Source organism: Mobula birostris, chromosome 19 (genome assembly GCF_030028105.1).
Source record: "Mobula birostris isolate sMobBir1 chromosome 19, sMobBir1.hap1, whole genome shotgun sequence".
In the NCBI taxonomy this organism is placed as follows: Eukaryota; Metazoa; Chordata; class Chondrichthyes; order Myliobatiformes; family Myliobatidae; genus Mobula; species Mobula birostris.
In genome coordinates, this window is record NC_092388.1 from 32,151,272 (window position 1) to 32,176,239 (window position 24,968).

Consider the following 24,968-nt stretch of genomic DNA (forward strand, 5'->3'; position numbering starts at 1 on the left):
GCCCATGGCCTGTTCTTCATCAAATTACGGTATTGGTTGCACTGTTGTAACCATATGTTATAATTATGTGGCTTTTATCAGTTTTTCAGTCTTGGTCTGTCTTGTGTTTCTGTGATATCACACCGGAGGAATATTGTATCATTTCTTAATGCATGCATTACTAAACGACAACAAAAGAGGACTGCGTGTCCTCATAATCTAAAAATGTAAAAACTTATAGAAGTCAAGAAATAGCATGAAGGTGTTTCTAACCATTACCATAAAATCACTGAACAGAAACCTTCCTATGCAATAAATTTTCTGTATACAAAGCCACACTTCAAAAAAAATTAAGATGAAGTTTCCATAAAAAATAAAATGTAAATATTTTAAAAAACATCTGAAAGGTTTGTGGATTTATGTACTGAAAGGCTCTGTCTGTAGTATCATATCTGGCAATTCAAAGAAAAAGATGTCAACTCAAGGAATTGCAACGATATAACTTGAACTTGAAATTATATACAGGAAAATAAACTTTCCCCCAAAATGCTGCAGTACTAAAAATATGCTTTATCAACTAAATCTCTTTCAACATTTGACAGCACAATGCTGATAACATCTGTAGGCTTACAGCCTACTGTAAAAGGCACAAAAGTTATTCACTTTACATTCATTTTTTACCTAGCATGACGTTATCGCTTCTAGTCAAAACTTTCTGTTATTTGTATTTGATGTTAACAGGATTCTCACGTTCTAACTGGCTAACAAAAAATCCTTGCTATCTACTTCTTTTTAAAAAAAGCCTTACAAATTCTACAATCCTAGAAGCTACAATTAAGTATGAGATAACAGGACATGTCAAACTTATCAACAGGTTCAGACAAAGTCAACATAGATTTCTAAAATGGTGTTGTACAAACCAGATCTGTTGAGGTTGCATCTGATGGAATAAATAAGGGAGAGTCTATTTACGTAGTGAACTTGGACTTTTAGATAGTTTTTGTTAAAGTCTCAGAGAAGTCAGCGTACAAAATTAAAGCACATGCCACTGGAAGTAGTACACTAGCTTGGAGTGAAAACTGTTTTGACAGACAGTTGGATTAATTGGGTTTCTTTCAGGGTAGTGGGCAGTGACCAGGTGAAGAACAGTGCTTTGCCCTCTGCTGTTCTAATTACATGTCAATACTCTGGCTGACGAGATGGTACTTACTACTTCAAAGTTTGCCAATGATGTTTGCCAATGTGGGATTATGAGCAGTGAGGAGGACACGAAGAGGATTCAAGGCAACTTATAGACAAATTGAGCAAGTTAGTAAAAATATAGCAAATGGAGCATAACACGATAAATGCAGAGTTGACCATTTCAATAATTAAATATCAAAGCAGTGTAGTATCTAGTGTTAGATTGAGAAGTGTTGATGTACAGATAGACCTGGGTGTTCATGTGCGCCAGTTAATCTCAACAAGCATGCAGCTGGTCTTGGGGATTGGTATGGTTAGAGGTGTGGCCATTGTCAATTACTGATGTGATTAGGAAACAATTATTCAATGCCTTGGTGAGATCAAACCCAGCATATTTCTACCTAGAAAAGGATAAACTTACTATCAGGCTCACCAAATTGATTTCAGGGACAGCCAGGTAGCCCATTGAGGAGAGATTGCACAAAATGTCATTCTTTTCCATAGACGCTGCCTGACTTGATGAGTTCCTCCAGCATTTTGTGTGTGTTGCTTTGGATTTTCGCATGAGATTAAGTTGGCTAGTTTTGCATACACAACAGTTTAGAAGAATGAGAAGGCATCAAAATGAAGCTTGATGGAGCTAAACAGACTGGGTGTGGGGAGTACATTTCTGCTGTCTAAGCTGTCTGGAATAAGGATCCTTCTGCAAGTAATCAATGACTGTTATAAAGGAAAATGTTATTCACAAATAAGTGTAAATGCATAGAAATCACTAGCAATGAGGGCCATAGAGGACAAATTGGTGAATATTCTTGAGGAGGAGGTAGAATTCTATACACACCATACACCAAGCAGTATAGGAAGAGAATAGGAATATGACATTCAGATGAGCAAACAGTCATGATGTTATATGCCTCTTTCTGCTCCTTTTTCTATGTTTTTAAGTTGGAATTTCTTAATTATGGAAAGCAGAGTGCAGCTACACACCATTAGTGGTTATCAGCATTTGTCTTATTATTGTTAGAATATAAGAAAGAGAGCATATCACCTTTTAAGTTTATCCTTAAGCTCATAAGTTAACAGTGTGTAGCACTATTTTATTCTCGGAATAAAATTAGTCAATCTGTGATACACGGAAAATTAATGAAGGGAATATCCTTTCGGGAAGAGGTTGAGTAAAACTGGCTTTTCCTGTAGAAAAATAGAATGAAACGTGATTGTTTTAGGGCAAGAAATTCTTCAAAGGTTTGACATGGATGGACTAGTCCTAGTTACTATGCAATTCACAGAAATCATTAAAGGAGGCAGATTTTACTCAGCCTTTCTTCAAAGGACAGCCCCTTCATATCGCCCATCAATTTTGAAAATATGTACTACCCTGATTCTATCAGAAGGATGTACTTCCTGAGAAGTGAAGAGAAAAACAAAGCACTCCAAATGATAACTCATTAAAGTCCTTACAATCTTAGCAATACTTCCCCATTTTTGTTTTCCAAATATCTTTACAATAAAGTGTAACATACCGTGTCGCAATTGCTGAAGGCTTATTTAGTGTCTCTCAAACAGACATAACAACCCAAACCAAGGTTTACTTGTTTTCCACCACTGTAATATGATTCTCCTTTCCTAATTTTCATACTAATGACTTAACTTCACATTGTACTCATGTACCACCTCCTTAATTTGTCTTTCTGGCCTTGTATGCTTCATGTACCCTCTTCACTTAGCACTTACTCTTCAAGCTTTCATTCCACAACAAATCTAGGCACATTACGCCCTGTAATTTGAGCTGCATCATAAATGCAAATCATGGGTATTTAATTGGATGGATTAATAGATGGGATAGATGTTGTACTGCAAGAAATTATATACTCTACTTGTTTTCATTCTTTACTAGTTAAAGCTTACTCCATGCTCAATTATTTTGCTGAGGTTTAATTAAAATAAGGGAGAAGGGCTCCCTTTTCAAAGAAAGGGGCTTCTGTTCCTCCACCACCAACACTGCCCTCAACCGCATTTCTTCCATTTCACATTTGTCTGCTCTTACCCCATCCTCCCTCCACCCTATCAGGGATAGGGTTCCTCTTCTCCTCACCTACCATCTCACTAGCCTCCGTGTCCAGCACATAATTCTCCGAAACTTCCACCATCTCCAATGGGAACCCACCACTAAGCATATCTTTCCCTCCCCCTCACTTTCTGCTTTTTGCAAGGATCACTCTCTACGCGACTCCCTTTTCCATTTGTCCCTTAGGCTGACGGATCAACACCTTACATCCTGTGTGGGTAGCCTCCAACCAGATGGCATGAACATCGATTTCTCGAACTTCTGGTAATGCCCCCCATCCCCCCTTTCTCCTTCACCATTCCCCATCCCATTTTCCCTCACTCACCTTATCTCCTTGCCTGCCCATCGCCTCCCTCTGGCGCTCCTCCCCCCTTTTCTTTCTTCTATGGCCTTCTGTCTCTTCCACCAATTTACTTCCGAGATAGATAACTTCATCCCTCCCACTTCAGGTTTCACCTATCACCTTGTGGTTCTCTTTCCCCTCCCCCCACCTTTTAAAGCTACTCCTCAGCTTTTTACCCTCCAGTCCTGCTGAAGGGTTTTGGCCTGAAATGTAACTGTTCTCTTTTCCATAGATGCCTCCAGCAGTTGGTGTGTGTTGCTTGGATTTCCAGTATATGCAGATTTTCTCTTGTTTTTAAATCAAATCTTCTACCCACCTTCGTCCATCCTGGAAATTTAAGGAAAGTATCTTGAGGTAGGTCAGGAATGCCACTTGGAATCACAAAGGAACCCAAGTAAAAGGACGGCACATTGATATTGGCTGTAGAAGTTAGCCCTGGAAGATTCTGCTGCTTATTCAAGAGGCCCTTCGATATGGCTTCATCAATATTTAACGAGTAGACAGTCCAGTTAGTCAGGATTGTTGAAGCCAGAGTAAGATTTGTCACCAGCCCCTGTGGAATTTGAAAATGATACAGTAGGTGATCTGGCCATCATGGCTGATGCCTCTTTGCTATGCCACTAAAGTACCAGGCAAACTAAGACAAAATATATCAAAGGAATGACCATATTACAATCAATACACTTAAGAGCAAGAATAAAAGAAAATAACATAATTGAAGACTGGGACATCTCCAGGATCTGATTTTTACCATCCCAACCCACTGAGAGTGGGTCAGGAAATTGCAAAAGCTTTAGTCATAATACAAATTTCAAGTTGTATCTGGATACATGCTTTGATAATAAATGAACTTTTGACACTCTTCCAAATTCCGATAGATTATCACTCCCGGAATTGTCCCTGCTGAAATTGAAAATTGTTTAACCACGTTATTTCAGAAGGCTTGAAGGAGAAACTGGGAAATGAGATCAAATTTTGTCATTAGGTTAACAGAATTCTCATTTCAGAGTGAGTAAGGACCTAAAAAAATAATGAACACTAAGGAAAGAAATAGATTGATCAATGAGAGTCAGATTGGATTCTGAAGAGCGAATCAGGAGTATTTATTTTTCAGATACTGAATTCCACAAGTCATTCATAAAATTTTCACAGTTGAGACAGTTAACATAAAAGAAACACACTTAGAATTGGAAACACCTTATTGAGATGCACAGGAAAAAGAGTAGGAGATCAGAGTCGAAGAATAGGGATGAATGACTCCAGTTGCTAGAAACTGGTATCGAGGCAGCAGCTTTCCAAGATACTCATCAATAGCTCAGACAATGAATAAGAGAGGCATATATTCCATTAGTTATTCTTACGCTGTAAGAAACTGGGTAGATGCGAGCAGAAAGTTGCAATGTAATATCAGTTGGCAAGCAAGTAAGCAAAGCAATAGCAAAAGGAATTGTGTGTGGTGAAGGCACTTGAGTATCTTTGGATCTTCAATACATCTTTTCGAAGTAGTGTGAAGTTGATAATTAAGAACATAGAGCATAGAACAAGTATAGAACAGGAACAGACCCTTTGGACCACAATGTTGTGCTGCACCAATTAAGTAATCAAATAGCTAACTAAACTAATGTCTTCTGTCTACACAATGTCCATATCCTTCCATTTTCCTCACATTCAGGTGTCTATCTATGGAACATAGAATTGTAGAAGAGCATGGATTATCTGGGATTGATACAGGGTGTTGACCCAAAACATTGACTATTCTCTCCACTTACCCCCCCACTGACACTTCTCGACCTGCTGAGCTCTGACAGCAGGTTTTTAGCTTCTATCTAATCCCAAAGCCCTTTTTGTATTATATTGCAATATAAAACATCCCAAAAAAAAGCTTTGCTGTCAGAAAGTAAATGGTTACATTAAAACTCCAGACAAGGTGGTTCACAGATGGAACAGCAAAGCTCTATGAAAATCTGCCTACTCTCTTAATCTCAATAAAATGAAAAGGGAGCCTGAATCGGTTAATGATGTTTCCCTTCAGCTAGACATTGCTTAACCGTAGGGATTTTATCATCAGAGTTAATCACACACAATCACTGATAATAACATTACATAATACATTACAATTCAAAAGTTCAAAGTAAACTATCAGAGTACATGCGTGTCACCACATACAACCCTGAGATTCTTTTCCCTGCGAGCATACTTAGTAAATCTATAAATTAGCAACTGTAAACAGGATCAATAAATAACAAACTGTGGAAGTACAAATATAAATAAATAGCAATAAATAATAAGAGCATGAAATAACAAGATAAAGAGTCCTTAAAGTGAGACCATCGGTTGTGGGAACACCGGAAATAGAATGAGTGCAGTTACTCCATTTTGTTCAAGAGCCTGATGGTTGTGGGGTTGGAACTGTTCTTGAGCCTGGTGGTGTGAGTCCTGAGGCACTTGTACCTTCTACCTGATGGCAACAGTGAGAAAAGAGCTTGGCCTGGACGGTGAGGTTCTTTGAAGATGGGTGCTGCTTTTCTACAGCTACATTTCATGTAGGTGTGCTCAATGGTTCAACCAGCCTACACCCATCCAGATAGTCCCGATATCTGACTGAACCCCACCCGCCCCCCCATGAACCCACCCAACTGCTTCTTAAATGATCAGAATCAAGTTTAATATCACTAGCATATATATAGAAACATAGAAAATAGGTGCAGGAGTAGGCCATTCGGCCCTTTGAGCCTGCACCGCCATTTATTATGATCATGGCTGATCATCCAACTCAGAACCCCGCCCCAGCCTTCCCTCCATACCCCCTGATCCCCGTAGCCACAAGGGCCATATCTAACTCCCTCTTAAATATAGCCAATGTACTGGCCTCAACTGCTTCCTGTGGCAGAGAATTCCACAGATTCACCACTCTCTGTGTGAAGAAGTTTTTCCTCATCTCGGTTCTAAAAGGCTTCCCCTTTATCCTCAAACTGTGACCCCTTGTTCTGGACTTCCCCAACATCGGGAACAATCTTCCTGCATCTAGCCTGTCCAATCCCTTTAGGATTTTATACATTTCAATCAGATCCCCCCCTCAATCTTCTAAATTCCAACGAGTACAAGCCCAGTTTATCCAGTCTTTCTTCATATGAAAGTCCTGCCATCCCAGGAATCAATCTGGTGAGCCTTCTTTGTACTCCCTCTATGGCAAGGATGTCTTTCCTCAGATTAGGGGACCAAAACTGCACACAATACTCCAGGTGTGGTCTCACCAAGGCCTTGTACAACTGCAGTAGTACCTCCCTGCTCCTGTACTCGAATCCTCTCGCTATAAATGCCAGCATACCATTCGCCTTTTTCACCGCCTGCTGTCCCTGCATGCCCACTTTCAATGAATGGTGTATAATGACACCCAGGTCTCGTTGCACCTCCCCTTTTCCTAATCGGCCACCATTCAGATAATAATCTGTTTTCCTATTTTTGCCACCAAAGTGGATAACTTCACATTTATCCACATTAAATTGCATCTGCCATGAATTTGCCCACTCACCCAACCTATCCAAGTCACTCTGCATCCTCTTAGCATCCTCCTCACAGCTAACACTGCCACCCAGCTTCGTGTCATCCGCAAATTTGGAGATGCTGCATTTAATTCCCTCATCCAAGTCATTAATATATATTGTAAACAACTGGGGTCCCAGCACTGAGCCTTGCGGTACCCCACTAGTCACCGCCTGCCATTCTGAAAAGGTCCCGTTTATTCCCACTCTTTGCTTCCTGTCTGCTAACTAATTCTCCATCCACATCAATACCTTACCCCCAATACCATGTGCTTGAAGTTTGCACACTAATCTCCTGTGTGGGACCTTGTCAAAAGCCTTTTGAAAATCCAAATATACCACATCCACTGGTTCTCTCCTATCCACTCTACTAGTTACATCCTCAAAAAATTCAATGAGATTCGTCAGACATGATTTTCCTTTCACAAATCCATGTTGACTTTGTCCGATGATTTCACCGCTTTCCAAATGTGCTGTTATCACATCTTTGATAACTGACTCCAGCAGTTTCCCCACCACCGACGTTAGGCTAACCGGTCTATAATTCCCCGGTTTCTCTCTCCCTCCTTTTTTTAAAAAGTGGGGTTACATTAGTCACCCTCCAATCCTCAGGAACTAGTCCAGAATCTAACGAGTTTTGAAAAATTATCACTAATGCATCCACTATTTCTTGGGCTACTTCCTTAAGCACTCTAGGATGCAGACCATCTGGCCCTGGGGATTTATCTGCCTTCAATCCCTTCAATTTACCTAACACCACTTCCCTACTAACATGTATTTCGCTCAGTTCCTCCATCTCACTGGACCCTCTGTCCCCTACTATTTCTGGAAGATTATTTATGTCCTCCTTAGTGAAGACAGAACCAAAGTAATTATTCAATTGGTCTGCCATGTCCTTGCTCCCCATAATCAATTCACCTGTTTCTGTCCGTAGGGGACCTACATTTGTCTTTACCAGTCTTTTCCTTTTTACATACCTATAAAAGCTTTTACAGTCAATTTTTATGTTCCCTGCCAGTTTTCTCTCATAATCTTTTTTCCCCTTCCTAATTAAGCCCTTTGTCCTCCTCCGCTGAACTCTGAATTTCTCCCAGTCTTCAGGTGAGCCACTTTCTCTGGCTAATTTGTATGCTTCTTCTTTGGAATTGATACTATCCCTAATTTCTCTTGTCAGCCACGGGTGCACTACCTTCCTTGATTTCTTCTTTTGCCAAACTGGGATGAACAATTGTTGTAGTTCATCCATGCAACCTTTAAATGCTTGCCATTGCATATCCACCGTCAATCCTTTAAGTGTCATTTGCCAGTCTATCTTAGCTAATTCACGTCTCATACCTTCAAAGTTACCCCTCTTTAAGTTCAGAACCTTTGTTTCTGAATTAACTATGTCACTCTCCATCTTAATGAAGAATTCCACCATATTATGGTCACTCTTACCCAAGGGGCCTCTCACGACAAGATTGCTAATTAACCCTTCCTCATTGCTCAAAACCCAGTCCAGAATAGCCTGCTCTCTGGTTGGTTGCTCGACATGTTGGTTCAAAAAACCATCCCGCATACATTCCAAGAAATCCTCTTCCTCAGCACCTTTACCAACTTGGTTCACCCAATCTACATGTAGATTGAAATCACCCATTATAACTGCTGTATATGTATATATACATACATAAAATAAATAAGTACTTTATACTTTATTGTCACCAAACAATTGATACTAGAACATGCAATCATTACAGCGAAATTTTATTCTGCGCTTCCCGCTCCCTGGATTACAAATATTAAATATTAAAAATAGTAAAAATAGTAAAAATTAGTAAATATTTAAAAAAATGATATATCATAAATAGAAAATAGAAAAATGGGAAGTAAGGTAGTGCAAAAAAACCGAGGGGCAGGTCCAGATATTTGGAGAGTACGGCCCACCTCAAAGTGCCCCAGACGCTTCCCTGGAGCAACCACCATAAAGTCCCGTTGGTGGCCATCCACAGTTGCCGGAAGTGAGGCCTCCGCCACTGACCTCGAAAATCGAGCCCGAGGCTTGACTGGAGCGGAGGCCTCCGCAACTGTGACTCGGCTTAAGGGCTTGTTTCAGCAAGGAGCCCGGCCATCCGGATTAAGTGTCAGCTTCGGGGCCCGACCCAATCGACAGCCCGGGCCCCCGGCAGCTGGAAGTGGCAGCAGAGCCTCCCCCGTTACTCGGCCCGACCCGGAGCACAGGATGACGCGATCCGCCGATCGATTCCCACGGGATGCATCCACCAACATCAAAGAGCTGACAACAACACACTGCATCGATGGAGACCTGGAAAGATGCACTACTTACCAAGGAAGCGTGGGAAGAGAGCTGGGCTGCTGGTCAGATTGAAGCTGAGGGGCTTCAGGGTCCCTATGCCCACCATCCTACTGGCTAATGTGCAAGCCATAGAGAACAAGGTGGATGATCTTAAAGGGAGACTCACCTACTGCAGGGAGATGCAGAACTGCTGTGTATTCTGTTTCACCGAGACCTGGCTCTCCCCACCACCCGCAACTGTGCCATCTGACGGAAGGGATTTTCGATCCATCGGATGGACCGCATAGCGTCTTTGGGCAAGACGAGGGGAGGTGGTGTCTGCCTACTGATCAACACTGGGTGGTGCTCGGACACAGTGGCACTGACAAGCTCCTGCAGCCCGGACCTGGAACACCTGTCAGTGAAGTGTCCTCCCTACTACCTGCCACGGGAATTCACCTCAGTCATACTGACAGTGGTCAACATTCCCCCCAGGCGGATGTGGAGTGTGCGCTGAACATACTGCATGCCAATATCAGTGAACTTGAGACCAGGTATCCGGAGGCTTTGCTCATTACAGCCGGGGACTTTAACCTGGCCAACCTCAGAAAGACGCTGCCAAAGTTATAATAACATGTCTCCTGCCTCACTAGAGGCCCGAATATACTTGACCACTGCTACACAGTAGTCAAGGATGCCTACCGTTCTGTCCCACGACCTCACTTTGGAAAATTGGACCATCAGGCCGTACTCCTCCCGGCTTACAAACAGAAACTGAAGTTTAGAAAACTTTAGTTTTCTCAGGAAGTAAAGGTGCTGGTGGGCCTTCTTCGCAGTGAACTCTGCTTGGTTAGACCAAGTCAGGTCATTTGTGATATTGACCCCAAGGAAAAAGCTTTTGACCTGTTCCACTTGCGCACCACCGATGTAAATTGGGTCGTGCGGTCTGCTATGCCATCTGAAATCAACAACCAATTCCTTCGTCTTGCTAACGTTGGGGGATAGGTTATTGTCTTCGCACCATGCCAGCAGGTTCTTAATTTCCTCCCTGTACTCAAACTCATCATTACCCGAGATACGGCCTACAATTGCTGTGTCATCAGCAAACTTATATATTGAGTTTGATGGAAACTTGGCTACACAATCATGGGTGTACAGCGAGTACAGCAGGGGGCTGAGTACACAGCCTTGTGGGGCACCGGTGCTCAGAGTGATTGTTCCCTATTTTTACAGCCTGGGTCCTGTCTGTGAGGAAGTCGAAGATCCAGCTGCAGATCTGAGTGCTAAGGCCCAGGATCCGAAGCTTATTTGGAATGATGGTATTAAAGGCAGAGCTGTCGTCAATGAAAAGGAGCCTTACATATGCGTCTTTATTCTCCAGGTGTTCTAAGGAGGAATGTAGGGCCAGAGAGATGGCATCTGCTGTTGACCTGTTGCTCCAGTAGGCGAATTGCAAAGCGTCGAGGTTGACCTGTAGGCTGTGGTTGATGTGTGCCATAACCAACCTCTCGAAGCACTTCATAGCAATTGACGTCAGAGCCACAGGTCGATAGTCATTCAGGCATGCCACCTTGCTCTTCTTCGGCACTGAGATTATCATTGCCTTCTTAAAACACGAGGGGATCTTAGACTGAAGCAAGGAACAGTTGAAGATGTCAGCAAACACTCCAGCTAGCTCACTTGCACAGGCCTGGAGATCCTGTCCCAGGACGCCATCTAGGCCCGTCGCCTTCCTTGGATTTATCTTCAGGAAGGTCCTTCTAACATCCTCCTCGGTGATGATGAATCTCGATGCCACCAGGTCCTGTTCATCCGGAGGGAGCGGGACGCTCCTCTTCTGTTCGAATCTTGCATAGAATACGTTAAGTTCGTCAGGAAGAGAAGCGCCACAGTTATTGATATTCCCAGCCTTTTCTTTGCGCCCAGTGATCTCATTTAGACCCTGCCATAGTCTACTGGCATCCCTCTGGTTAGCCTGGGCTTCCAACTTGGCTCAATATTGCCTCTTGGCGCCCTTATTGGCTTTCTGGAGTTCACGCCTGGATTCCATGTAGCGACTGGTATCCCCGAACCTAAAAGCCGCAGCTCTACCCTTTAAAAGGGACTTGACTGTATAATTCATCCAAGGTTTCTGGTTAGGGAATACCCAGATCGTCTTGCGAGACACACAGTCCTCCATGCATTTCCAAATAAAGTCCGTGACAGCTGAGGCATACTCATGGAGGTTAGCTGCCGAGTCCTTGAATACTAACCAGTCCACCGATTCAAAGCAGTCACGGAGGACCTCATCTGTTTCCTCCGTTCAACGCGACACTACTTTTGACACCGTGACCTCCCGCTTCAGTTTCTGTTTGTAAGCCGGGAGGAGGAGTACGGCCTGATGGTCCGATTTTCCGAAGTGAGGTCGTGGGACGGAACGGTAGGCATCCTTGACTACTGTGTAGCAGTGGTCAAGTATATTCGGGCCTCTAGTGGGGCAGGAGACATGTTGGTATAACTTTGGCAGTGCCTTCCTGAGGTTGGCCTGGTTAAAGTCCCCGGCTGTAACGAGCAAAGCCTCCGGATACCTGGTCTCAAGTTCACTAATGTTGGCATATAGTATGTTCAGAGCACACTCCACGTCTGCCTGAGGGGGAATGTAGACCGCTGTCAGTATGACCGAGGTGAATTCCCGTGGCAGATAGTAGGGACGACACTTCACCGACAGGTGTTCCAGGTCCGGGCTGCAGGAGCTTGTCAGTGCCACTGTGTCCGAGCACCACCCAGTGTTGATCAGTAGGCAGACACCACCTCCCTTCATCTTGCCCAAAGACACCGTGCAGTCCATCCGATGGATCGAAAATCCCTCCAGTCGGATGGCACATTCGGGGGTGGCAGGGGAGAGCCAGGTTTTGGTGAAACAGAATGCACAGCAGTTCTGCATCTCCCTTTTAAGATCACCACCTTGTTCTCGATAGCTTGCACATTAGCTAGTAGGATGGTGGGCATAGGGACCCTGAAGCCCCTCAGCTTCAATCTGACCAGCAGCCCAGCTCTTTTCCCACGCTTCCTCGGTAAATAGTGCATCTTTCCAGGTTTCCATTGATGCAGAGTGTTGTTTTCAGCTCCTTGAGGTTGGTGGACACGTCCTGCGGGGATCGATCGCGGGGAAGTAGTGCAAAGGAGAGGGGGGAAAGTGAGATAGTGTACATGGATTCATTGTCAAATCAGAAATCTGGTGGCAGAGGGGAAGAAACTGTTCCTAAAATACTGAGTGTGTGTTTTCAGGTGCCTATACCTCCTACCTGATGGTAGCAATGAGAAGGGGGCATGTCCTGGGTGAAGGCAGTCCTTAATGATACTAACATGCCTCTCTCAACTACTTCCACCTCACTATCAAGGACATCCTTAGAAGGCTGTGCCTCAAGAAAGCAGCATCCACCATTAAGGAACCTCACCATCTGGGACGTGTTCTTTTCTCATTATTACCATCATGGAAGGAGGGTACACGAGCTAGAGGATGCACACTCAATGCTTTAAGAACAGCTCTTTTCCCTCTGCCATTAGATTTCTGAACAGTCCATGAATGCATGAACACTCCCTCACTCTCTTTACTCTATTTATTTTATTTCTTACCATAAATTATAGCAATTGTTTACATCTTGCACTGTACTACTGCCACAAAACAACAAATTTCATGACATACAGTACGTCAGTGATAATAAACCAGGCTGTGATTCCTCAGGCAGTTCATCCCACACACACCCACACCACACATATACACACACCACACACATGCACACACACCACACATATACACACACACACTCACACACCACACACACACACACCCACACACACCACACTCACACTCTCATACACACACACACCCACACACACCACACTCACACTCTCATACACACACACACCCACACACGCACTCTCTCATACACACACACACACACAGACACACACACACACACACACACACCTCTGCATATACAACGGTCCCATTTAAACCTTTCCCCTCTCAGCCTAAAAATATGCCACTCACATTTGTACTCCCCTATCTATTACCCCATACATATCTCTATACAAAATAAATATCTATACTAATGAAGTGGATTTCAACAAAACGGCTTGAGCACTACGGAAAACACATTGAGGGAAATATTGTTTATTCTTGGTTTACATAGACATACTGCCTAAATAACAAGAGGTGATTTAGAGAAGATTCAGTGTTTACAACAGGTCATCATCAAAACAGTTTGCAAATTCTCTCTCTACATTAGATTTTGAATTCCACCAACTTCCATTCGTCATGACGTGTTGGCAGACTTTTTCTATATATCTGGTGAGGCGTCTGATGGTAGTACCAGAAACTAAATCACAGTTCAATTGCGTGATTTCCAACACACTGTGGATTGTTCTGTGGAATTTATATCCTCTAGTCCTCCTCCTCAGTCATTCTCCTGATCTGGTTGAAAATGAGGATTAACTTAAATCTGATTTCTCTGACAGAATAACCAGCATTAGACAGGGTGAATAATAATTTTATTCTTTTGGAACTAATCCAACCAACTAGTGTCATGACTGGCCTTATCAACTGGATGTTATATTCTTGCACACTGATTTCAGAGAAGAGTTCAGAAATGGGGTCACAAGAGACTGCAGATGCTGGAACATGGAGCAACAAACAATCTACTGGAGCAATTGAGTGGCTCATACAGCATCTCTGGGAGAAATGGGATGCTGGCTTTGGGACATCAGATTTGTATTGAGATCTTGAATTTCTACATTTTCTCCTGATCCTCTGCCACAATTCTAGCAAGGTGTGCAAATTTGAATCGTTGAAAACTGAGAGTGACTATGCTGTAACATCGTAATTGTTTCCCAATTTGAATTAACTGACTGAATTTTACGAGCATTGTTTTCACAATATATTCAAAATGTTCAAGTTTTGGTGAAAAAAATGGATCAGAGATGCAGATAAGGGTTGGACTGACTTAATTTAGACAAGTTATACTAAATTTCTCAGATTTAACATAATATTTTATTTTTTCAAATAAGAACTAAAATGTTGGAAAAAGTCGGCATGCCAAGTACATCTACTTCAGTGACGAGAAAAAGTTAACATTTCAGGTCAATGGCCTCCATCATAACTAAGAGATCCTGGAGATAAAGCACTGATGAATCAGGTGAGGATGCTTGGTCATTCACTTACAACGTTTCCAACCATCTTCCTCTGTGAAATGTATCACTCCAAATGGAAACATTAATTCTTCTCCTCTTTTCACAGATGCTGTCTGACCTAACAGGTTTCATTTCAAACTCCCAGTGGTGGGACATAAACTTGTTCCTGTTGTTTCCTGTACACTGAGGTTCAAGATAGCATAGAGCAAAGGTAATTTGCTTCTCATAAATGACTATCTGCAATTGGCAATAACATGTTTCTCAATAATCTGAGGTTATCCCAATTGCACGCATACCCTTCTTTACGTGATACTGTTTTTCAACATATTGGTTGACCTCTCATACACTAAAGATAAACTCTTGGTCTCCTAATCTACCTCAAAGTGGCCTTTGCATGTAATTTGTTTAACAGCATTGCTTTTTTTCTGTAGCTGCTACACTATATTCTGCATTCTACATCCTGTTTTCATTTTCCTCCCTCGATGTACTTCCGTTGTGTTATTGAATGATCTAGTATGGAAACAGGCCCTTCAGCCCAACTAGTCCTTGCCAACCACAGCATCCTCCCTGCATCCTCTCCCTATAACTCTGGCCTTCTAGTCCAGACAGCATCCTTGTAAATTTCTTCTGCATCTTCTCCAGCTTGACAGTGTCTACCCTATAAAAGAGCGACCAAAACACAAAAATATTCCGAATGCTATCTCACCAATGACTAGATAAATGCACCACAAAGCCCCTATTCCTAAATTTGATGCCTTATTACTGAAGGCCAGAATGCTAAACACTTTCTTCACCATCCTGTCTACCTGTGTAGCTACTTCCAGCAAATCTCCACTCCCAGATCCCTCTGCTCCACCACACTCATCATTGCTATGCCAATCACTGCCTAGGCCCCACCCTGGTTTGAATGTCCAAAATGCATCACTACACATTCATCTAAGTGTCTTTCCACAGCCCATCTCCCTAACTAATCAAGATCTCTTTTCAATTCATTGCAACCTGCTTCACTATCAATAGCTCTCCTAATTTAGAATTATCAACAAACTTGCTAATCAGCCATTTACATTTACATCCAAATCATTTACGTAAATAATGAATAATTGAGGTCCCAACACTGATCAATGGGACATGGCACGGCTTCCAAGTCAAAGAATCGATCTTTAAGCCTGATTTATACTTCTGCGTCAACGCGTCGCCACATACCCTACGCAAAGCCGACGCAGAACCCCACGCGAGAGCCTGCGTTGCTGGGACGCGCACCTCTCCCAAAATGTAACCATGTGTCGCAGCAACGCCGACCGTAAGAACAGTGATTGGTCCGTTTGGTAGCATCGCATTTCATCCTACGCTGCAATAGCTTCCCATTGGGCGACTGAAGGGCAAGGAAGGAACTCTGGCTGCAATGCTTTCCATAAAGCTTTACAGACCTCCAAAATTATGGAGGACACATTTCACTTTTATGAAAAAAGACGCTCACTTCTTGTTTACCCCAAGAAAGACTACCATGACCATGAAGTCTTGCGCGGGCAGGTGAGTGCGCATGCATGACGTGCGCGCATCGCAAAGCGACGCAGACACACCAACGCACAAGTATAAATGCTCACAACGCATGTAGGCCACTTGCGGAGGTTACAGCGTCCAGTTAACGTAGAAGTATAAATCAGGCTTTAACCAACACCAACTGCTTCCTACTTCAAGTCAATTCTGAATACACCTCAGTAGCTCCCCTGAATCCCACGCAGCCTAATCTTCCAAGTCAGTACGCCATGTGGGACTTTGTCAAAGTCCACACAGAATTCACCATCACCTTCGTTACCTCTTTGAAAACTCCAAAAGATTCATCTGACATGACATCCCAGGCAAAAATAAAAAAACATGCCAACATTCCTGATCAGGCCTTGACTATCCAAATGATGGTAGATCTTGCCAACAGAGTTCCATCCAGTACTTCCCTAGGTCTGAAGTCAGACTTATCGAACTGCCAGACTCAACAGACAGTTTGATCTGCTGATATATTCAGCTTTTTCTGTTTTCATTTCAAACTTACAACATCAACCCTGGGAATTTATATACCTAAAAGTACTTCAAGGTTGCAAATACCTCCTTCTTCATATGCTCCAAGACCTCACTATTCATAACCATCTTTCCTTTAGCATCTGTCTATGGGACGATATGTTGGAATGGCATGCAAGCAAAACTTTTTTCATTCTATCTTGGTCTATGTGGCAATAGTCACATAGTCATACTTTATTGATCCCAGGGGAAATTGGTTTTCGTTACCATTACACCATAAATAATAAATAGTAATAGTACTATTAGTAAATAGCAATAGTCATAGAAATAATAAATAGTAATAGAATGGTAATAGAAAATAGTAATAAACAGTTAAATAGTAATATGTAAATTATGCCAGTAAATTATTAAATAAGTCCAGGACCAGCCTATCAGCTCAGGGTGTCTGATCCTCCAAGGGAGGAGTTGTAAAGTTTGATGGCCACAGGCAGGAATGACTTCCTATGACGCTCTGTGCTGCATCTCGGAGGAATGAGTCTCTGGCTGAATGTACTCCTGTGCCCACCCAGTACATTATGTAGTGGATGGGAGACATTGACCAAGATGGCATGCAACTTAGACAGCATCTTCTTTTCAGACACCACTGTGAGAGAGTCCAGTTCCATCCCCACAACATCACTGTCTTACGAATGAGTTTGTTGATTCTGTTGGTATCAATGTAAAACAATGCTAACCAGTAACACACATAAAAATTCTCTTCCTATAGATGCTGCCTAGCCTGCTACGTTCACCAGCAATTTTTGTGTGTGTTGCTTGAAATTCCAGCATCTGCAGATTTCCTCATGTTCACATTTTTAAATACTAACCAGTGCTATTTTAGTGCATATTCCGGAGGCGAGAGCCCCCAAATGCAAACAAAGGGATTGTAATGCACCTATTGATTGGCTGCACATAATCACCTCTGAATGATATGCAATACGAATAAAAATAAAATCAATCCTTTGTTTTATTAATCCTTCACCATCTTTCACCAATTTAAAACTGACTTGTTTTCTCACATTTTCAATTCTGATGAAAGGTCTTGATGAAATGTTATCTCCTGTTGTTCTGTACAGACACTCCTTATCATCTAATATATTCAGCATTTTCTGTTTTCACATCAAATTTTCACCATTAGCATTTTTTTTGCTTTTCACACCACCTTATCTTCTTCTAATCTCTTTATCTATGCCAGTGAGGATGAGATGCAATTTTACAAGTTGGAGTTTTCAACTTGTGCGAAAGGGCCTTCTGCTTGCAGTGAAGAGAGCGAGTCCTCACTGCATACGGGTGAATATAGGAAGGACTGATAAATCAAACCCCAGTCTGTTGTGTGCTGGAGCAGCAGGCTGAGGGTAGCAGACACCAACAGCATCAACAAACTCATTCATAAGGCCACATGATGTTGTAGGGATGGAACTGGACTCTCTGACGGTGGTGTCTGAAAAGAGGATGCTGTCCAAGTTGCATGCCAACTTGGACAATGTCTCCTGTCCACTACATAATGTACTGGTTGGGCACAGGAGTACATTCAGCCAGAGACTCATTCCACCAAGATGCAACACAGAGCGTCATAGGAGGTCATTCCTGCCTGTGGCCATCAAACTTTACAACTCTTCCCTTGGAGGGTCAGACACCCTGAGCCAATAGGCTGGTCCTGGACTTATTTCTTGCCATAATTTACATATTACTATTTAACTATTTATGGTTTTATTACTATTTAATTTTTTATGGTGCAACAGTAATGAAAACCAATTTCCCCCGGGATCAATAAAGTATGACTATGACAATGACTAAAACTAGTTACTCATGTTCACCGCACAACACTTGTGATTTTTGATGCAACTCAGTTTTCATGCTTTCTTCTCCCCACAATTATTGCAATACGCTTGCTTAATCTTACCAAATTTAAGAGCAATAATAGTTGAAAATGACTTGACATGATACAAACAAGCAAATATTTAACATATTCACAAGGCATTCCTTTATTAGCCAATTTAACATGTTTTTAATCGAGCTGAGTGGGATTAAAGTCTTATGACTATTTCTACATTCACCTTAAAGCATCCAGAACCTTACAGAATTTGACATAAATGGAGCATTACAAGAGGCCCAAAAAAAAACCCCAAGTTCTCCAAAGTACCAGACATTAAAACTTTCTGGTGAGATGTTCCTAAAAATAAACTACCTTCTATGTCTAAGGTTGTCTTAAATTCAGTTTACTTCATCTCTGGTTTCTTCCATTAATTGAGTACAGGCTCAGCAATTTACTGTAACACCCTGGTTAAGATTTCTACTGCTATGCTGTGAGGTGTCAAAATGGTTGCTGTGATGTGTCTAGTGTGGTAGTGTAGTGGGTAGTGCTTGTCGCTCTCATTTTCAGCTTCCACTGCTGGTTAGCAGTATTGTGAAAAGGAGAGCTGAGTGTGCAAGTCTCTCCCTGCCAGTCCATAGCCTCTCCAACAACAAGTCTCATGCAGTTCCTCCTTGCTGGCAACACACAGAAACTGAACTCTTTTTGGACTCAGGCTGAACTACAGAGAATGGGGAGGTCTGGCCTCTGTACATGTGGCAGGCAGGGTCACCGGTATGTGGACACACCCTGGTTACGTGAACCAGATCCCCAGCTATGGGTAAGTAGCCCCACTACCTTGTGGGCAGCCTTGGAAAAGACGAAAGCTACGGGAATAAACCCAGATAACATATCCAGAACAGAGCCCCTAATACAGCTGGATGTCACTGAACATCCTTTGGGCAGCTCCTGCAGCCAAGTTGGTGCCGAACATATTGCTTCATAAGCTTTCCTTTGGACTGCACTGGTGAGGCCGGGAGGGGAATCTTGACAACTGGGCATCTCTGGATCTCCATATCTTCTGCCCAGGATTGGTATACTGATCATCAACACCCACTGTCCTTCGTGACAGATGGATGCCAACCAACAACCATTTTTATTTTAGCAATTTTCTGCAAAAGCAGTGTCCTGCTAATAAGAGTGTTTTGGCTTCGGCTAAAGATAAGGGGCTGAGTTGTCCAATTTAGCAATATGGTGTCAGCCAATCTGGATTGCCTTGATACATGTTGTAACTTTCTGCCCAGTGGGATATCATGGAACATTCAAGAGGGCTGCCAGGGATCAGATTTCTAGAGGACAGTAGTTTGGGGTGGAGTCTTATGGCAGGAGCTGCAGAGCAGGGCAAGAGGCAAGATACAGAATACCGCTCAAAGGAGACATCCTGTTGTAAGAGGTGCTTTGCGCAGACAGATGGTTCTAAGGAGGAAGTGCCAATACTCCTGAGTTAGCCTGGTTGCTCAAGATGGTCTTCAAGGGAAGTTTGAACAGTGACCGGTGTCTTTTACATAGTACATGGGTTCAGCGCGTGAATAAAGTGATACACCCAACAACTCTAGAAATAAGTTCCAATGTTTATGTGCACATTGGACTGGTTTAGCTGTAATGGGCTCCTTTATCTTCTTTTTCTTTTCCAGTTAACTGATAAATTTGAGAAATTAGTAAATATACTTTCTTTGTAATTTTATGCTGATGTACAAAGTCATTTCTTGGCAACCAATAATTGTGCGAGCAATATTTACATAGCATTCGCTGCCATCAATGTTCCTTCATCAGAATATCCTAACTTTCCCATTTGGTTGAACTCCAAATCATACCAACCCTAGTCGTATATTGCTTCTGAAAGGTGGCCTGTCCTAATGCCAAGGAGAACCATAGATTCTTCCAATTACAAAGATGAGCTACCACCACCACTCCTCCATCCCAATTTTCACTGAAACCCTGACAACAGGCCAGAGAAATCAGTGTTCTTCTCCTGGTATCTGTAGGGATTAAGGGCCCAGCAAATAAACTGTCATCTTCATGGTCTCAGGCAGAGCTACATCAATCATTAATAATCACCTTAAATGAATTTTTAGTGTAGCTCACTAATATATTCCCAAGACCATGTACAGATCTCTTCTGTCAGTTCTGCTTTAACAAATATGACTAGCAAAAAGCATGGATGAATTTCAGAACATGTCATTCTAGCTAGAGATGTGTCATTAAAAATTGCGAGCTTCACAGAACTTCTGATTTCATGGAATAAACAGGAATTTTAAAGGAAGTAGACAAGATTTTTTTTTTGAAGCAGTTCCATCGCTGCTGCATACCAAGAAGAATAAAATGTTTTTTGATCTCCAGAACAAGAGGAAGAATTGAATAAACTGAAGACTGCAATTCTCTTTTTAAAGTTTTTAAACACCTGTGTGGTTTGACTAACTATATCTCCATACACTGCTAGGGAATAACCAATGCACTGAGTTCCAGAGCAGGCATACCACAGGTATACTGAAAATTACATTTCACTTACCTTAAAATCATTGATGTATTTTCCAAAATTTATTCTACCCATGTTTTCAACTAACATGTCAAGCTGTGATCCAGATTGACCAGTGATGTTTATCAGGTTGACTTTATTTCTTTCCAGAATACCTTGAAATACCTAACGAACAAACATGGAATAAAACAAAAACATAGTTACATCGTAAGAACAAAACTCAGAAGGCAAAATGAAGAAGTGAAAAACTTGTGACATTTGGAACATCAAGTTTAAGTAATTTGCAAGAAACCAGAATCAAGTTTAGTTTTCAAATTGCAGGTTTTGTAAAAACATTTCTATTATGGTAGCAACTTCAGACACTCTAAAATAGCTGTTTGTATTAAAGCAATTGCGAACATCAACTATTCACAGTAACTACGTCGTTGACTCAGGCCTAGGGCACCCAGCAGGACTAAAAACAAAACCTGTCAAAGGGCGGATGAATTCTTTGTGAGTCAACGGCCACCTACTGTCTGTGTGAGGAGTGCTGCACCACAGTCTTTCGTTTCGCGCCTTGTAAGGCAAAAGGCAAAAAATTCACGGTAAATTTCCATGCAATTGTAAGTTTGTGATTTATATAGTCACTTTAATCCTATCAAATTGACCACAGCTGTCTACGTTTGTATCATTTGATGTAGCGTGGATGAAATTACCGCAGAGACAGAGTCACTAGTAGATACAAAGCAGCTTCTTTATTCGACACAACAAGCTACAGCAGGCATCTACATACCGAGACTCTTTCCGCAGAAAGGTCTGTTAGCTAAAAGTGGGCTCTATATTTATATGCTAAACACAAAGGCAATTGCTACTTAAAAAGTTACATACAAAATATCACACTATCCTTTTCTTCCGACGCCAACATGTCTGGGTTGGTATCTACAGTCTTTAGTTCAATCCACAATACATTTATTTGGCATTTTACGTGCTAACATAGAAGACAATTAATGTTTATAATGTATAGGTAATACTGTCTTCGAAACTACGGCATCAGGCACCAGAAGCATCTGGTATTTACACCTTTTAGGAAGCCCATTGTGGTGGACTCAATCCACAGTCCTTTGTCAAACAGTTAAAATAGAAGTCTGGTGGCCAAAGTCATTTAAGTGTAAACAAATCATCTACCCAAAAAATTCCACTCTAACATCATTCTTTCCGTGTTTCAGCTTTTACACAGCATTAGACACATTTCTAATAAGAGGAATTCCTTGTCCTAAACAAGAAGTCTTTCCGACTTTTATTTTGAGCAACACTCAATCCAATTATCTAACATCTCCAATCACATCTGCCCAAGTTACCCTGACACCTGTTAAGATTTGTTATCAGTGAAAATCATTCATTCAAAACTAAGGGGAGTTAATTGGAACAGCTGTATTCTTTTCCTATTAGATTCCTTCTTCTTCAACTCTTTACCTCATCCGCCTATCACTTCCCAGCTTCTTAATTCATCTCCCCTCACCCACCCACCCACCTTTCCCATCACGTAGGCTCACCTATCACCTGTCAGCTTGTACTCCTTCCTCACTCCTTACTTCTTACTCTGGCTTCTGACCCCTTCCTTTCCAGTCCTGATGAAGGGTCTCAGCCTGAAATTATCCCCCTCCATTGATGCTGCCTGACTTGCTGAGTTCCTCAAGTATTTTGTGTGTTTTGCTCAAGATTGCCAGCATTTGCAGGATCTCTTGTGGTTTTGGATTAGCTGTGTTTTGCTTTGTACATATATTGTTGTGATCTTTATATTCTATTTTTAAATACATATTACTTGAGCGAGTTTAAAAATACCATTGTGTTTATATTTCACTAGGTCTCATCCCATATTAGAACTCTGTAATCTTCAAACACCATCTTGTCAACTGTTTTCTGAACTAATTCTAGCTGGATTAAAACAATTGAAAGTGAACATAATAATAAATTGGGGCAGATATATGGAAAAGAAGACTGTACCTGTGAACAGAAACCTGAGCATAATGCCAAACTTGAGCTCCCTGTAATTGGTTTAAAATAGCCTAACTCAGGGAAAAGCAAGGGATTGACATTAAAGGAAAGTCCTTACTTGGGAGATGAGCAATGTGGTAATGCTACCTGTAGCCTTAGGCCAGAAACAATGAAAAGTGGACACAGACAAGCCAGATAAACTAGAACTAGCAGAATTGAGATACAATAGCATAGAAGTCATAATTAAAAAAAAGATAAGACCCTCATGATCAATTGTTTGACCAATAGGAGATCCCTTACTTTGGTACTTGGAGGAAGGCTCTGGCGGAGCACTGGTACAGCATTCGAAAACCTGGGTTGTTGGCCAAGGGCCAACATAATTTACATGGATACTTGTGTTGGTACAATAAGGTGCAAGTTTTGGATTAATTATGATCTCTGTGTTCATTTACTTAACCTACATTAGTGAGGCAAGGGTGAACATATGACTATAGATATTGATTTTATTTCTCCCCTTTCTCCTTAATCTCCTTTTGGTAAAGAAAAATCATCAACCAAATTAACCTGAATGTATGGTAACTTGAACAAACAAGCCTCTCCAATTTTATGAAATGATTTTGAAATGTCTTTTGAACAAAGTATTTATTTTTTACATAACTAATTGAAGAGCAGGAAACTCGAACTGACAAAGATAACACAAAAACAAGGCAGTAACAATGACAGAAATCTTAAATAAAAACAGAAGGTACCGGAATGCTTAACATATCCAGCCACACCTGTGGAGAAATAATTCAGAACAATGGTGCTTCGTTAGCCTGAAGGAAGCCTTAGAAGTTTCACAAAATTTATTGTAAGTATGGGACTAGAGATTCATTAGAAAAAAAACTGCAAGAAATAATGTGCAGATTATGTTATGTCAAATATATTATAAACAGTTTTCTATTGTGGTGTATAAAATGTCAAAGAATACAATCACCCTACTGCCTCTTGTCCTAATGTCATTTTGAACAGGATAGGATGGAGGTGGTGGATTGCTACATCATAGAAACAAGAATGAACACAAGAGATTCTGCAGATGCTGGAAATCTTATGAAACACACACAAAATGCTGGAGAAACTCAGCAGGTCAGACAGAACCTATGGAGGGGAACAAACAGTCAACATTTCAGGCTGAAACCCTTCATCACAAGACTGGAAAGAGTGGGGGAAGAAGCTAAAATAAGGTGGGGAGAGCAGAATGAGAGCACACTTACAGGTGATAGGTGAGACCAGCAGAGGGTGGAGGAGGGGAGAATGAAGTAAGAACTGGGAGGTGATAGGTGGTCGAGGTAAAGGACTGAAGAAGAAGGAAGCAAATAGGAAAAGAAAGGGGCGGAGGGGAACCGTGGAAGGTAATGATCAGGTGAGGGAGAGCGAAAGTAAACAAAATGGGAAATGAAAACTGGACAAAGAGGAGGGGATTTGATTACCAGAAGTTAGATAAATCAATCTTCATGTCATCAGGTGAGAGGCTATCCAGATAGAATATGAGATATCGGTCCCCCAACCTGAGGTTGGCCTCATCATGGCAGTGGAGGCAGAGATGGACAGACATATGAGAATTAGAATGGAAAGTCGAATTTAAATGGGCAGCCACTGGGAGATCCTGTCTTGTGCAGTGGTCAGAGTGAAGGTTCTCAACGAAGTGGTCCTGCAATCTGTGTCAAGCCTCACTGATGTAGAGGAGGCCCCACTAAATATACTGGGTACAACAAATGGCCCTGACAGACTCACAAGTGAAGTGTCAGCTCACCATAAAGGACTATTTGCTGTCCTGAATGATGGTGAGGGAGGAGGTGTAGAATCAGGTGTAGAACTTGTATACTTGCAGGAATAAGTGCCAGGAAATCAATGAGGAAGAACGGGTGGACAAAGGAGTCATGTGGAAACTGATCTCTACAGAAAGCAAAGAGCAGCGGTGGCAGGGGGAGGGAGAGTGGGAGGGAAACAAGTTTGAAGTTCAAAGTTAAAAGTAGATTTATTATCAAAGTACATACATGTCACCATACACTATATA

General features: G+C 41.9%; 1 protein-coding gene across 2 annotated transcripts in view; it reads right to left on the bottom strand.

The window, feature by feature from the left end:
- Window positions 1–24,968, bottom strand: part of glb1 (galactosidase, beta 1) — a 90,958-nt gene that overhangs the window by 14,557 nt on the left and 51,433 nt on the right. Inside the window, exons 14-15 of one of the 2 annotated variants that reach the window (XM_072283370.1) lie at window positions 20,972–21,103; window positions 3,889–4,125 (exon numbers count right to left, since the gene is read on the bottom strand). In XM_072283370.1, coding sequence (XP_072139471.1) covers window positions 3,889–4,125; window positions 20,972–21,103 — 369 coding nt within the window. The remainder of the gene's footprint in view (window positions 1–3,888; window positions 4,126–20,971; window positions 21,104–24,968) is intronic. The other variant, XM_072283371.1, reaches the window with a different exon arrangement.